Raw genomic sequence first — 17,148 nt, 5'->3', positions numbered from 1 at the left:
TTTCCAGACTGGGCTACTGCCCCTCTCTCCTGGCAGGTCTTTCCCTCTGTGTCATCAGCCCCTTGCAGCTCATCAAGAATGCTGCTGCACAGCTTGTCTTCAACCTCCTGAAGTTCTCCATGTCACCCTCCTGATGTGTTCTCTCCACTGGCTCCTGTAGTAGTTCACATCAGATTTAAAACACTGACACTCACCTACAAAGCCATAAATGGATCAGCTCCCACATGACTAAAAGCACCAATCAAAAAATCTCTTTTTACATGTTCACCGTGGAATTTTTCTCTGAGACATATTGGTTATTAGTAGTGGGTGAATGAATGAATGAAGGAATGAAATAAGTTTTAGTGGGTAACAATCTCTTCTTCTGTTCTGTGGTTACCCACCTTTCATTTGAACTTCATACTGGTTATATTCAATAATTTCAAATTGATTTCTCAAGATTATTTGAAGAAAAACTCTGCTTTTCATCTGGAAGGTTATATAGTCCATTCATATTTATTCCTCTGTTGTCATGGTTACCCGTTACAGCACTTCCTTTCGGCAGCTGCTGAATTTTGTTCCTCTGTGGCCCTGCTGCTACAAGCCCCGCCCCCACCAGAATCAACAGCAAAGCCACTGTGGAGCTCTGATCTCCACATGACTGGACTTCTGGTACACACACAAGTGATCATACAATATATATACCAAGTTAATAAGATAAGCCAGTCTGACACTGTAGGCTACCAAAATATGAACCACTATTTAAACAGTATTGAAGTATAATTATGTACCAGAGTGGAGACTTTAAACTACCAAAATATGAACCACTATTTAATCAGTACTGAGGTAGAATTATATATATACGTACAAAGCCAACCAAATCAGATGATTTGGAAACCGTTGTATCCTAGCTAACTGTTCAAATTGAGTTGTTCATGCTTGAAATATCAGGCTTCTCCTGTAGCCCGTCAGCAAACAAGCAATGGCATCTCTTACTTATTACTAACTGCTTTGAGAAAAACTCAACAAATCATTTTAATTATGAGATACCACAGACCTCTGTATCAGGACAGCAGGACGGTCAGATTGATTGGGGGTGATGTACCCCTTCAGACTGTGTCCCTGGTGGATACTGTAGGAAGCAGGGACATTCTAGATGGACCCAAGTGCGGAGGAGGAAAGGGAAGTGGAGAAGAAGAAGAAGCCAACCAAAAGATGTGATGACTACAGGGAAGGGGAGTGAACTGAGAGAGTGGGAGCACTACAGAGCACTGCGTACCTGCTACAATACTGGAAAGACTAAAGAAACTCACAACGGTAGAGAGTGCTTGGTGATTGGAGAAAGACACACTTGACCAGCCCAGTATGGGAATCAAACCACTGCCCTCACAAGGACATCCATCTGAACCACCACACTACAGAGAAGGTGCATAGGGTAGCCAGACAAACAATTGATAGAGTAGGGAACGCTTCCCTCGAAAAAACTAGACACACACCACCATTTATTTACAGCATTTAGCTGACACTTTTATCCAAAGTGACTTGGACTTGTAGCTGAGTACAATTTTGAGCAATTGAGGATCTTTCTCAGGGGCAGCTTGAACTGGTAACTTTCTGATTACAAGTCAAATACCTTAACCACTGAGCATCCACTGCAGTACCACTGCCTACAGTGACCCAACAACACCAACACCATGCTAACAAAACAGGATGGAGAAAATTTCAATAGTTTCCATAGTAACCACTTCAATAACCACCACCATTCACAACTGTAGCATCACTCTGATGCTCCTTAATAACAAAATCCACCAAATACTAAACCATCATGACACAATAGTTACAGATGACACGGAACCTACAGAAACAACACAAACACACACCTTTCACCTTTTAACTGTGTATGTATGAATGACCGCTTCATTACTGGTGTCCCAGATCGTGTAAACTCCACTATCAGATGATTCTGTTCTTCTCAGCTCAATAGCAGAGATGAACGACACTCCAGTGAGTGGCCATCCACTGTGCAGATCTGTCCACTAGAGTGAGCAGCTGCACCTGTGTTGTTATAAATCACCTCCACTGTCTCTGATATGAGCAAATCCAACATCAGAGGTTCACCATGCTTAATCTGAACTGAAGAATTCAAAGCTGAGGAGAAATCCAGTCAGGAACTTCATTATAATATACAGTTCCTTTGATCATGTAACTACAGAGCTGCAAATCTGATACCAAACATTAATAATAATTAATGGTTGTGATGTTTACAATTCTACATTCTACTGCTGTAACGATGCAACATGCCCCCTCAGGATCAATAAAGTTCTATCTGCATATATTTTTAATGGCTTGGTAACAATAACTTGGTAATCAGTTGTATACACTCAGTCCATAGATGCACATCGCAGATGCCTCTACTATTGCAGGTGCAGATGTACCAGGTCCTCTTAGTGTAATCAGCATCAGTGATGGTGAGGATCTCCCTTCAGGTGCTGATCATGTGACATGTGAAATCCCTCCTTTGACTGGCAGGATGTCTGGTTACACTGAGCCAGAATGTCAAGTTGTTTATGGAACTCAGTCCATGTGACCAGACCAGAACACATCTGAGTGCAGGGGAGAGTAGCATCGTTATGACGATTCACCTTTAGTGAGCTGAGAGATGATGCAGAATGAAGAACTGGAGAAGAGGAGAAGACGGAGGATGGAGAATTCTGTGTTACACAGCACACACTCAACATACTCAACACATTCAACAGCATACATTCAACACACTCAACAGCACACATTCAACACACTCAACAGCACACACTCAACACACTCAACAGCACACACTCAACAGCACACACTCAGCACATTCAACAGTACACATTCAACACACCCAACACATTCAACAGTACACACTCAACACATTCAACAGCACAGGGGAGAGTAGATCGACATGATGATTCACCTTTAGTGAGCTGAGAGAAGATGCAGAACGAAGAACTGGAGAAGAGGGGAAGACGGATGAAGAACTCTCTGTTACACAGCACACATTCAACACATTAAACAGCACAAATTCAACAGCACAATGAGGTGAACTTAATCAGTTTTCCAGAGACTGTGAGCGAGGCAGGTAAGAGGCTTGATCCCTAGCAGGAGTGGGCATGTCGCTCCTGCTTGCTGGCCAACCAGCCGTGACAGTATGATTATGTGGGATTTTTTTTGTGTGGGAAATTTTAGCTTTAAGAAAGAAATAAGATAAGAGTTGGTTTGTTATATAAGTTTTTTTCCTCTTCTCTATTCTATTGGTATGTCATGTTGAATAATTAATAATTATGTTATATGCAGATTTATGACATCTGAGTAGTCATTAATTACACCCTTTAGTGAGGCTGGGAGTCATCTCAATGGAATCTGGTTGTGGTCTGCTATAAAGGACCCCTAGATAGCTCACTCGGAGATTGCTCACTTAATATTTTAATACAGTTTTCATGTAATGAGGAACTTGTTTGGTTCCTTCTTCTAATGGAAGAGCTCTGCAGTGATCCAGCTGTTATTTATTCTTACTGTTGTCTTGTATCTTTATCTCCTCTGCAGGGCATTTAAAGCAATGCTAATACACATTTACTGCTATTCTACTACTAGACTGTGTTCTATGTGTTCTGTGTGTTCTATGTTCTATGTGTTCTGTGTGTTCTGTTCTATGAATTCTGTGTTCTGTGTTTAATATACAAATAATCTGTTTATTTAGAACTCATATATTTGTCTTAATGTAGAGTATTATGTATTAATGTTATATGGAGTTATCTAATGTGATTATATCTAATGTGATTGTATCTAAAGTAATTTAAATAAGCAGTTTGCTTCTCTGAAAAATTACACACCAACAGTAAAAAAACAAATTATTAGTTGTGATGTTGCATGAATTTAAAGTATATTCATAGTATATTTTTGTTAATAATGCAAAGTGTTGTTATTATTATTATTAAAGTACATCATGTACTTTTCTGATGTACAAAATAAAATACATGTAACCAAATAAATTCTTTTTCACAATACTTAAATAAATACACACACACACACACACACACACACACACACACACACACACACACACACACACACGCCCACATTCCCAACATTCAGCCATTAAGAAGATTTAATATTTGTCATATGCACAACATGCCATGGACGTCCACACACTTACATGCTTATTGTGAGGCTGATTATCTGTCTAAATTACAATCATCTTTAAGTTAGATCTACAAACAAAGCGGTATGTGAAGTTCCGAAGTGTTTCAACGTACCGACATAGTGGAGATTTACTCTCTTACGTGGCTGTAGTAAAATTGATGGAAAGCAAAATGTTGGCTGCTAAATAACATGACTGATCAGAAATCGGTTGTGTAATTGGTTTTAGTTGAAAATGATTGACAAGTGCTCCACCCTCTACTTACCCGCTGGTGTTCCTGTAGTCTCACCTGTTGTCATTATTGAAAGTTGGGCGCATTGGAGATACGCGCGTTTAAAATATTTCACGGTAAGTTCATTCTGTTTGTTAAAATGCGATGTCGGTGCAGTTTAAGCAACGTGTTTTGTAAGTACATCGTTGTGTGTTTAAATCGTAGGTTCATACCAAAGGTCGAATGAAATGTAAAGATTAAAGTCCTGGTGAACTTACGCAACTAAAATGGCGGACACTCAGCATGATCACACAGTTATATTTAAAATAATAACTTAACGGGGTCAGATATACGTGCTCAGTTATTGTAAATCAGGATTTCAAGTCGTAGTTAGTCAGTGATCTTTCCAAATGGTCCCAGTTAAAACTCCTCTGGACTAAAGTAAAGCCGTAACGTTGCTGCTGTGATGTGTTTTTTACAGGTAGTTTACTGTTCAGTTTCAGTCATTTTGTAGTGTTGTCCACATTCTCAGTGGACAGTTCAGATTCCCTGTATAGTTCATTAGCTGTAGTGTTACCTGTAGTTAGGATGGGACGGTCGACACGGACGTTTCTACGCTTGTTTCGAGTTTCTGAAGCGCAGCGTTTTGAAACGCTGATCCGAAGTGTGGCTCAAAACGGCCATGTCACGTGACCACAGATGAACTAAGCTTGTGTTTCTACAGGTGTTATACAGTACCTGCTGCTCCTGGCTTTGACTGACAGTGTCTGAAACAAACAAACACACAACCCTACAGAGTACATGTGAACCCACACACAACCCTACAGAGTACATGTGAACCCACAAACAACCCTACAGAGTACATGTGAACCCACACACAACCCTACAGAGTACATGTAAACACACAAAGCCCATGAGGTTATTTATCCCAGTAAACATACTGGCCTTTTGTTAATATATTATCTTTCACATATTAAACATGAAACTGAAATACCAATAATTTGAAATGCCTTACAGAACATAACAGAAAACAAACATTTACTGAAAAACTATTTGAAAACTGTTGTTTGGTGATTTCTCTGAAATATTAATTGATCATATGTATTGGTAACCTGGCATATCCCACCAGAATAATATCTAGGCTAATTAGTTGGGACTGTTGTTTCACAGAATAGCACTATCAAGATTTGATTAAAGTGGCCGGTAGCTGTCACCATGGAGATGAGTGTCAGATTGTTTCTGTTGAAAGGGCCCAGAAATGATGGAAGATTTATAATGTGAATTCATATTAAATGAATATTAAATGTTTTTCCTTTATAATTCAATTATCTGTGTCATTGGCTAAAGATATCAGTTATATTGTTGCATGCATTCAGGCATCATTTCTTGCAGGAAGCAGATGGTGTTTAGTGTTACCCACACAGCAAAACTCTGCTTGTGTTACTGTGAGTTCATATTGTTTTTTTGTGATGAAAAAACAATTTTAGTTGATGTTTACAGTTACTAACGAGTAGACAAACTACTCCATGTGCTCTCTGTGTAGGTTTAGTTTCATGTTTTAGCACTTACCACATTTCTCCTCTGGTAATACTGTGTTTCATATCAGCTGGGAGATGTACTTCCTTTGTGTATCAGTCCTTGAGTTTGGGATGTTTAATCAGTAGTTTAAATGTTAGTTGTGTCAGTGCATTTCTTGGTTTATCAAGTCACTGAGTCAGTTCTAGAGATTTGCCGCTAGATGGCACCCAAGCACCAGTTACTGTATATTGATCTCACTATAGACATTACAATCGACTGTAAAAGGCTTTTCTGTGTATTGTGCAGGTTGTCATTTACAAGCAACATTGACATTTAAAGTAATATCTGTATTTGTGCTTGATCTCTTAGCATTATTATCCTATTCCCTACTTCAGTTCTGTAACATCAAAACCCATACCTGTTCAAGTTCAAGTTCGGTTTATTCGTCACATACATAGTCATACACAGTATAACACGCAGTGAAATGGTGGAGAGTGCTCTGTCCAAACTGAGGAAGAGAAACACCCCTATGCACAGGGGTGCATAGAGAAAAATATATATATGCAGATAAATATATATATTCTATGTACAAAAATATATTAACAATGTATGTACAATATATGTATATTATGATTATATACACAATGTACAATGTATATGGTTGGGTATATATGTACACAATCTACAGAATGTACAGATATTACACCTTTGAACTCAGTATGGCTTTAAGTGTTCTGGCCAACACACCAGGTTGAACACAGTTATAAAGCCAACCAGTGCCAGTCATCCCAGTCCCCTACAGTAGTCTTTACTACACTTTTGAGACGTTGAAACTATTTTCTTCAACACAACTGCTTCAAACATCTCAGTGTTTCGCAAAGCCTCGCTTTTCCCACCACCACCTATAGTGTACTGTAAATGTAGTGAACTACTGATGTACACTGATTAAGGACAAAGATACCACCACCTATAGTGTACTGTAAATGTAGTGAACAACTGATGTACACTGATTAAGGACAAAGATACCACCACCACCTATAGTGTACTGTAAATGTAGTGAACTGATGTACACTGATTAAGGACAAAGATACCACCACCTATAGTGTACTGTAAATGTAGTGAACTACTGATGTACACTGATTAAGGACAAGGATACCTCCACCTATAGAGTACTGTAAATGTAGTGAACAACTGATGTCTGTTATCTGCCCTTAATCAATGTACATGTTGTCAGGTTCAGTATCACTATTTCAGCTGTACCCAAATGTAACAGTGACAGAATGTTAATGCAACAAGAAACAGAATAAACAAATCTTGTGCTGAAGAAATAAGCATTACTCTGTAGTTTTTGATTGACAAAATGGTAACATGGACATAGCTATAGAGCTGTGTATTAATAAAGTCACAGCATAACACAACTGAAACTATAAATCATCACTATAGTGTCTTACTTCAATGCAACTGCACCACTTTATGTTCCAGATAATTTCCATGATGAAATGTCATAGTGATATATTTCACAGACTAGCGTTGATGGATTCTGTCCGTCATCTCGCTAACGTGTACCCTGTGTAGTGTTCTGTCTTGCTCAGGACCCAACAGTGGCAACGGTGGGGCTGGAACCAGCAACTTTCCAATTATAAGTCAAGTTCCTTAACCACTGAGCCTGGTTTTATATTTGACTCGTTGTCTCTGGTGTGAGAGTGTGTGTGTCAGAAATTATGCGGTTGCTCCTCTTCCCGTCATGCACAGATTAACACACTGTATGCATCACTAGTATAAATACATGTGTTCTCTATAGATTAATTTGCCGTATGCAGTGAAAAGCTTTGAATCAAGTAAATTTAAGTTGAGAACTCAGTGTAAATATGATGAAATTACACTTGAATTTCTTTGTCATTGGGTGTGTTACATACTGGTTGTGCTGGTTGCTATTTGGTGTTATTTGGTGCTTTGGCAGTTGACGGCCAGTGTGCACATATTTGGGGCCATTACGCGTCAGAATAACACTCCAACATAATGTGACCATATATACGGTCTGTTACGGTAACTGAGTGCTCAGAGTATCACTCCAGGGCCTGAGGGAACTTTGACGCATATATGAGAGCTTTATGTTCTCATCCACATGTATGTTTCATACAACTTTTTTATGTGTCTATATTTTTATATGTTCTTATTCTTCCACTTTTTATCTATTTTATGTAGTCTGTTTCAAATGGCAACAGACAGTCCTACAATATTTCACTACATGTAGTACTGTGTGTAACTTTTGTGACGAGTGAGACGCACAGACTCCCTCCACTTTGTGAAACATTTAGTGACATTAAACATTTAAGACAAGGGCGGCACTCACACGTTACATTAACAGGGAACAAAAACACTCTTAACCACAACACTGGCTGCACAAACATGGATACGAACATGCCGCTAACAATGACCAACACTGAGATGCGCACTGGCGGGTTAAAGAGACGGACAAACTCAACGCTGAACCCGTGGAGGTGCGCGTCATCACGGGGGCGTGGCCCCTGCACCACGTGACTTACGGGGGCGGAGCAGTCCGTGAGAACAAATATCATAGACACAGTGAAGGTCTCCACAGGGCTATGGGAATTTTGAACCAGCACTGAAAATCTTTACAAAATCGCTCACCAAATGGGAACTGTATAATATTAATTCATTAATACATTTGAAAGCATCCAGACTTCAGTTCCCACTGTGTGGAAACATTACATCTCCTGTGGGAAGCATTCTGGGAAAGTTGATTACTTATTATGGGGATTTGCTATTTAATTTCTTTAAAATAGAAAAACATACAAGTGATGGTGCACAGCTTTTTGTGTGTTTAAAGGGAATTTTAAATATATTCAGTATAACATTATTTATGTATTTAGTGGAATATGTAACTGAATCCAGTAGTGTGTTCAGTGTTCTGCTGTCATCACTATTTCAGTTGTCCACCTACCTTGTTAATATCAGTGTGTACTTCATTTTTAATATGTTGTCAATTTTGTCAGGAATTTATTCAGTGTGATTCACTCTGTGTGTATGAACTGTTGAAAGGAAGCAGAGAGCAGCATCTCCAGTGTCCAGTGGTGTATGTGTGATTCTCCATAATGGGGAATTATAACTCCAGCAGTAGAGGAGGAACCTCTGATCCAAAGTGAGGAGCTTTCCATCAGCACTTAATCTGAGAAAACAGGAAGAGGGAATATTCAGGATAAATGGGATGTAGTGAAGTATGTAATTACTCAAAAGTTTCCTCATCTTCATCAGGGTAAAGAGAGCAGAGTCTCCAGCACCCAGCTGTGTGTCTCTGAAGAGTGATGTGTCCATGGGTCGTCTTCCTAGCTTCAACAGTGGACCTGTGCCGTCTGACCCAAAGTGAGTGAAAGAATCTGAGTGTGTAATGTGACATTATTGTAGGTTTGGAAGGGTGGAGGGTGCTGTTCTGTCAGTAATGTAAGGTCTACTCCATGTTTACAATTCTAAGCTCATTTGTAAGGTGTGTTACTGATGATCACTGAGTGATGATGACAGTCAACAATTCCAGTTATACAGCTCCTCCTTTTAATGACAACATGTATGACATAGTGGGGGAAATAAGAGTTAAGCTCTCTGAGAATGAGTTCTCATTAAGTGATATGTGTACTTTTTAAATACCTTAATAACTAATAGGGAAACAGACCACAGTGAGGTTTTAATTTTAGAACCTGGTTCAAAGTGACCAGTCCTTCAGGTTCGATCTCCTCCAAGTTCCCCCCAGCCCTCTGTCCTCTGTAGCCGGATCAATCCGGGGAAGTCGAGACACTGACACCAAGGTAGTGAATCAAGAGAGTTCCACTTTATTGAGGAAAGCACAGAGTATATATGTGTCCTGTATCTACTATCTAAATCTGCAGGATGACAGGGGGAAAAGCGAGGCATGATCTAAGGGCCTACGTAGAAAGGAAAGAGACAAGGTTAGTAAAGATGTTCTATGCATGAACGAGCCATGAGCTGTTCCCGTGCTAGCCATGAGCTACTCCTGTGCTTAGAGAGAGAGAGAGAGAGAGAGAGAGAGAGAGAGAGAGAGAAAGGGAGCGGTAAAGGAGACAAGAAGAGGGAGCGGATGACCTCGGGTGACCAGCTCACGGTCAAGCTGCCATGTCATGGCTAATGGGCAGAGACCTTGCATTAGGTGCCTGAAGACAGAAAGGCTCCAGTGTCTAACATTCCTAAGAGTTATTAAACACTCAGCTGGGGTTGTATAACCTGCACTCTACAGTACTCACCAGAGGAGGGTGAGGTGTTATTAAACACTCAGCTGGGGTTGTATAATCTGTACTCTACAGTACACACCTGTAACTTTTGAACACACACACAAGGAAGAGGATCCAATTGCAAGTGGTTTTAATAGTGAAATCAAACCGATCCATGGGGGTCAGACAGGTGTTCGCGGTCAGGTTGTTCCGAGGTCAATAACACGGGGCAGAGTCTGGGGGGTGTCCAGGTGCCAGGAGGGAGACGAGGTGTGAAAAACGGGCAGAAGTCGGGAAACCAGGAAGACAAACAAGATTCTAGAACACTCGGCACGCACCGAGTAGGAATTGTTCATGACGTGAACACAGGGGAGGGATGCTGATAAAGGGGCCGTAATGAGGAGAATGAGGATCAGGTGTGTGCTAGAACTCTGGTGAATCAGATCAGGGGTGTGTGCAAGTACGCATGGCAGTGCAGGGCTAAGTGTGGTTACTGGGGTTCATAACAGCAGAGGAGGGTGAGGTGTTACTAAACACTCAGCTGGGGTTGTGTAACCTGCACTCTACTGTACACACCAGAGGAGCCTCATGAGATTTTATTGGCATGGAGACCTGCATAAACTTTACAACAGTTCTGTTAGTAAAGTACCTATAAATGTACAGATGCAAAACTGATTTACAAAGATACATCATCTAGAGATGAGATGTAGTGAGTCGTATAGGTAGTCTCTCTCTGTCTGATCTCTTGGTGTCTGATGTGTGTTTGGTTTGTAGTACAGGTAGTCTCTCTGTCTGATCTCTTAGTGTTTGGTGTGTAGTGCAGGTAGTCTCTCTCTGTCTGCTCACCGAGTGTCTGATGTCGGGTGTGTAATACAGGTAGTCTCTGTCTGATATGTTAGTGTCTGGTGTGTGTGTGGTGTGTAGTACAGGTAGTCTCTCTCTGTCTGATCTCTTAGTGTCTGGTGTGTGTGTGGTGTGTAGTACAGGTAGTCTCTCTCTGTCTGATCTCTTAGTGTCTGGTGTGTGTGTGGTGTGTAGTACAGGTAGTCTCTCTCTGTCTGATCTCTTAGTGTCTGGTGTGTGTGTGGTGTGTAGTACAGGTAGTCTCTCTCTGTCTGATCACTTAGTGTCTGGTGTGTAGTACAGGTAGTCTCTCTCTGTCTGCTCACTGACTATAAGACAATAAACATCATCCCAATAAGAGAGACACTGACTGTAAGGCAACTGAAGGAATAGCATTGCTTTAGTCTTGTAAACACCTACTGTTAATACCTCTATATCACCACTAAATGTCATCTTATACCTACCCAGAGTTACATATCTAATACTGTTAATACCTCTATATCACCACTAAATGTCATCTTATACCACCCAGAGTTACATGTCTAATACTGTTAATACCTCTATATCACCACTAATTGTCATCTTATACCTACCCAGAGTTACATGTCTCCTCACCTTGAGGAATCTTCATCTATCTCAGTGGGTGCCAGTGGAGAGGTTTCTGCAGATTCATGTGTCTGTATTTTGTCTGGCTGAGAACAGAACGTGTTTCTTTGGAAATGTGCTTGTGAATGGATAGCTATCAGGGAACGCTCTCCTCCCACAGGTCACGTGGCTTGGCCCGCCGTGTGCAGTGGGAGGGTCTTGTTTATCGTGTTTGTAACCACACCTGCACACACCTGCACCTGGTTTGGACTCGTTATGTCTGTGTATTTAAACCCAGACTGGCGTGTGCAGGATTATCAGTCATTGTTCATGGTTTGCCTTTGTTCATGGTCATGTTGTTGAAGTACTTGTTCACCACGTTAATGTTAAACGTGTTCATGTCTGTTTTCACTATGTTTGTGTTCATCGAGTACGTTAAATGTGAGTGCCGTAGTCTTCCGTCTTTATCAATAAATGTCTGTCTACGTCGACGGAGTCTGTGCGTCCTGCGACATTCGGATCGTTACAATAACATAACGCAGACTGGCTTCTCTGGGCTGTCTGTCCCTGGACTACTTTCCTAAGAGAGGATAAAAATGGATGTATTTTCTGATCAAATTCTAATACTAAATCATACTGTAACGTTGCTGCTGGCCCGAGTGCTGATGGGCGTGGAGCAGGACGCACAGACTCCCTCGACAGAGTGAAACATTTATTAACATAAAACACGAACAACAACGGTGGCACTCACACAACATTAGTGACAGACATAACAGTACATTTAATTAGACACGGGTTACACAACATTGAACAATGGATATACACACGTTTAAACAGACTGCAGCAAATAATGACCAACACAATGCAAACACTAGCAGAGGTTTAAATAGACACATGACAGTAACCCGTGCAGGTGCGTGCAATCAAAAATTGCTTGGCTGCAATTGACGGTGAACCCCCCCCCCCCCTGCACGGAGCAGGCCGTACCACGTGACTCGTGGGGGGGAACGTCCAGTGACGTACACATTACTTGATCAGTCCATAAATATAAAATTATATATTCTAATTTTTCCTGGAAGAGCTTGAAGCAGTGTGAAAAGTCTAACACTGTATACAACCAACCAGGGTGCCTGGATGTGTTTTAATGTTCCTTGTATGTGTGTAAAATGAGTTAAACTCACATGCAGGGAAGATAACATGCACTGTTATCCTGAACTACCCTCAGAAACCAGCAGTGCATCTGTTAAGCTATCAAGAGGTTTGGTATTTCACCAGGTTGATTGTTCCTGCAAACCTGCCAAATAGCATTAATCTCATACGACAGTGTAAGTTCTAGTTAAATTATTTAACCAGTCTCATAAAATGGTTGAAATTTTATGTAACATTAAATTTAATCATCAGCATTAGCTGTTGACATTTAATAACAGTAAAGATCCAGTTACTTATTACTTATTACTCCAGGTGAGACAGTGCAGTAGATGTAGTGCTACTAGACTCTGACTGACCCCAGGTGAGACAGTGCTGTAGATGTAGTGCTACTAGAGTCTGACTATCCCCAGGTGGGGCAGTGCTGTAGATGTAGTGCTACTAGGTTCTGTCTATAATCATTTTGGATTTTTAGTGAATGCTGTTTAGCAGCAGTTTTGGGGTTTCTAGTGACATGCTCACTTTTGCCCTTAAATATGTCCCTCTAAAGAGTTTTTGAGGTAATTAGTAAACTGTACTCTTATCTGTATGTGTGTGTGTATATATAGTCTCCTCATTGACGTCATGTATGTATGTGTATAGTGACTCATCTCTGATGTGTGTGTGTGTGTGTGTGTGTGTGTGTGGTCTCATTACATGTCTGTATATATAGAGTTTCATTACTGATTGTGTGTATAGTATCATTAATTTGCATGTTTGCATATGTATAGTATTGTTACTCATCTATCTATCTATCTAGCTAGCTAGCTAGCTAGCTAGCTACATTTCAGACTCTTGCTAATGTTTTCTATAGTCTTTAACATCGTTCCATCATTTCTGACTTTCTTCTTGTTTTGCTTGTTCTAACAGTGTTTGTTTTTGCCATATGACGCCGTGTGTCTTATGACCCGTTTTTCCTGTTATTAGGAATCGTCCTTATAATGTCAGTTACATCCTACTAACCTCTAGCCCCGCCCACCTCTAGCCACGCCCACCCCTGACTCCTGAGTGTTACTGTACAGTGTAAATCTCACGGTGCATCTCCCACTCTACTGTGTATCAGTCTGTTCCTCATTAATGCCCAGTTCTCCATCACTATCCAAGTTCATTTATTTCAGCACACAAGTCTGTTAATGTTTTCATTAGTACTTTATTATACAGTAGTATCATTACTGACATTATGACTGTATGTGTCTACAGAAGAACTCATCTTGTTCTACATCCACACAAAGACAAGGAAGAGTCCATACAGCAGGACTCTCGCACACCAGTGGATGATGTCCTACACAGAGACTTACACACACACAAAACCAGCATGAAGAACAAGTATGAGAGTTTATTTGAGGGAACCAAATCACAAGAGAATAAAACCCTCCTGAACAGGGTTTACACACAACTCTACATCTTAGAGAGAGAGAGTGAAGGAGTAAATGAAGAACATGAGGTTTTACAGATGGAGAAAACATCCAGGAAACAGCTGGTACAAGACACGCCAATCTACTGCTCAGACATCTTTAAACCTGTACAAGGTCCTGAAGGAGACATGAAGGAAGAGAAGATCAGAGCTGTGATGGCTGAAGGTGTCAGACACACAGAACCAAAAGAAGATAAAGGCCCAGAAGTGCCAAAGCTCAGAACTGTTCTGACTAAAGGCATTGCAGGCATTGGGAAAACTGTCTCAGTGCAGAAGTTCGTTGTGGACTGGGCAGAGGGAAAAGCCAATCAGGATGTAGATTTCATGTTTGTGCTTCCATTCCGGGAGTTGAACCTGGTTAAAGATAATCAGTACAGTCTGCATAGACTCCTGTGTGACTTCCACCCTGAGATCAAAGACCTGGACCCAAAGATATATGATATGTACAAAGTTGTGTTCATCTTTGATGGCCTGGATGAAAGCAGAATTGAACTGAACGTTTCCCAGTGTAATAAAGTCTCTGACATAAGCATGACATCATCAGTAGGTGTGCTGATGTCAAACCTCATCAAAGGAGAGCTGCTTCCCTCTGCTCTCATCTGGATAACCTCCCGACCAGCAGCAGCCAATCAACTCCCTTCTCAGTACATCAACCGTGTGACAGAAATTCAGGGATTCACGGACCTACAGAAGGAGGAGTACTTCAGGAAGAGAATCAGTGACCAAGACCAAGCTGAGAAAATCATCTCACACATAAAGACAGCAAAGAGCCTCCACATCATGTGTCACATACCAGTCTTCTGTTGGATCTCAGCCACTGTGCTTCAGAAAATACTAAAACAAACTGATACAGAAATCCCTAAAACTCTGACTGAGATGTACATACAGTTCCTGCACACTCAGATCAACATGAAGAATGAGAAGTATGAGGGGGAAAAGGAAAGAGATCAAAAGAAACATCTGGAATCCAACAGGTCCATGATTCTGAAACTGGCTGAACTGGCTTTCAAACAGCTGATGAAGGGAAACGTGATGTTCTATGAAGAAGACCTGAGAGAGTGTGGCATTGGTGTCACTGAGGCCTCCGTGTACTCTGGGATCTGCACTGAGATCTTTAGGGAGGAATCTGTGCTGTACCAGAGGAAGATCTACTGCTTGGTACATCTGAGCTTTCAGGAGTTCCTGGCTGCTCTCTATGTGTTTCACTGTTTTATCAACAATAAAAGGAGGGCGCTGCAGGCTTTTAATTTACAGCCCTGGTTTTGGTCTAAGAATGTTCCTCTCAGTGACCTGCTGAAGGCAGCAGTGTGTAAAGCCTTAGAGAGTCAGAATGGACACCTGGACCTTTTCCTCCATTTCTTGCTGGGCATCTCACTGGAGTCCAATCAGAGTCTCCTACAAGGCCTACTGACACACACACACAGCAGCCCAGAGAGCATCTTGGGCACAGTCCAGCACATCAAAGGCAAAATACAAACAGAGGACCTCCCCACTGAGAGATCCATCAGCCTGTTCCTCTGTCTGTCTGAAATGAAGGACCAGTCTCTCCTCAGAGAGATTCAGGAGTATCTACAATCAGAGAAACACTCAGCACAGAAGCTCTCTCCTGGACAGTGTTCAATACTGGCTTACATGCTTCTGACCGCAGAGGAGGTGCTGGAGGAGTTGGACTTGGAGAAATACAACACATCACAGGAGGGTTACAGGAGGCTGATCCCAGCTGCTGCAAACTGCAGGAAGGCTCTGTGAGTGTTTAACTATTATTTATTCAATAATTTATATTAGTAATTGAGTACTGATGGCTAAATGTTTCATTCACCCTCACAAGGAAGATGCCACACAGCTTTAGAGTTGAGACACTGGATCATTTATTTGGGGTCCCTCCATATTGTCCAGTATTCCCTCAACTCACACACACCACAACACACCACTAGGTGGTGTAGAACCAGCAAAAACATTTAATATATTTCAATATGAAAATACCACTTCCTAATGAGTGTTAATGGGGGTATCTGACTCAGAATTTAAACTAGTCTTAATGAGTGTTAATGGGGGTATGAGACTGTGAATTAAAACTAGTCTTAATGAGTGTTAGTGGGAGGTATGTGATTATGAATGTACAGTCAGGGTTATGATTCAGTTAGGTTCACTTTGCTAGGATTACTGACTGCTACTGACTTCAGTTTATCACACCAAACTTTAGCCACTTTACTATACTATTAAGTGGAGTCTTTAATGAAGCTAATTACACCCACTGTAATCTACAGCTACAAAAGTTAAACACAGGACGTTCTCTCTCGGCTCTTTCTACAATACCTGCCTTACCCTGTGTACGTACGTGGATGACACAGTGTATTGTAGTTAAAGATATAGAAGTCGTAGACATGGAAAGGGAGATCACAAGGTTTCCAGAGAAACCAGATTTAGGTCAGAGGTCCTTCATCAGCTGTGCAAGCAAATAGCCTGTTTACACCTTAAATTAAGGTGTTTCATTTCCAGATTGTACCAGAATTCACTTTGGCTGGATTCTGTTTAGACTTTTCACTAAAATGTGTCCTCAGAGTGACCAGATGTGCTTCGATCTTATTTTAATATTTTAAAAGCACACCAATCTACACATCCTTTCTGTTTTGCTTCCTGAAACCTACATGGTAAACAAGATTCCTTGCAGACTATTACCAGTGTATTATACAATCTCAGATATGGGCAGAAACTGTCTACAACTGGCAATGAGGCGTCCAGCTGTAGCCCTACAGACAGATCAGACCCCTGAGAGGATCAGCCCTGTGATGGGCGGAAGTGTTTACTAAGCAAGAAAAGTTCATGAAAAAGCATGTATATCTAAAAAAACAATTAAGCAGCTGACTTTTGTGTTAATACTACTAAACCACATAAATGGACTTATGAGAATTACCTAACTAGCTGCTGATGTTACCACTAACTGAAACAGGATGTTGTGATTAATGTTCACCATTAGCTAGGCTAGATAATTTACTAC

At 40.9% G+C, this 17,148-nt stretch overlaps 1 protein-coding gene across 2 annotated transcripts in view; it reads left to right on the top strand.

Annotated features, from left to right (window-relative positions):
- The first annotated feature begins 4,476 nt into the window (after positions 1–4,476).
- LOC113569248 (NACHT, LRR and PYD domains-containing protein 3-like) overlaps positions 4,477–17,148 on the top strand; it is a 115,472-nt gene continuing 102,800 nt past the window's right edge. The window contains exons 1-5 of one of the 2 annotated variants that reach the window (XM_035523429.1): positions 4,477–4,501; positions 8,946–9,045; positions 9,159–9,266; positions 9,785–9,844; positions 13,937–15,895. In XM_035523429.1, coding sequence (XP_035379322.1) covers positions 8,999–9,045; positions 9,159–9,266; positions 9,785–9,844; positions 13,937–15,895 — 2,174 coding nt within the window. In that variant the 5' untranslated portion in view covers positions 4,477–4,501; positions 8,946–8,998. The remainder of the gene's footprint in view (positions 4,502–8,945; positions 9,046–9,158; positions 9,267–9,784; positions 9,845–13,936; positions 15,896–17,148) is intronic. The other variant, XM_035523430.1, reaches the window with a different exon arrangement.

Source organism: Electrophorus electricus, assembly GCF_013358815.1.
Source record: "Electrophorus electricus isolate fEleEle1 chromosome 5 unlocalized genomic scaffold, fEleEle1.pri SUPER_5_unloc_2, whole genome shotgun sequence".
NCBI classification, from domain to species: Eukaryota; Metazoa; Chordata; class Actinopteri; order Gymnotiformes; family Gymnotidae; genus Electrophorus; species Electrophorus electricus.
This window is presented reverse-complemented; position numbering and strand designations above follow the sequence as displayed.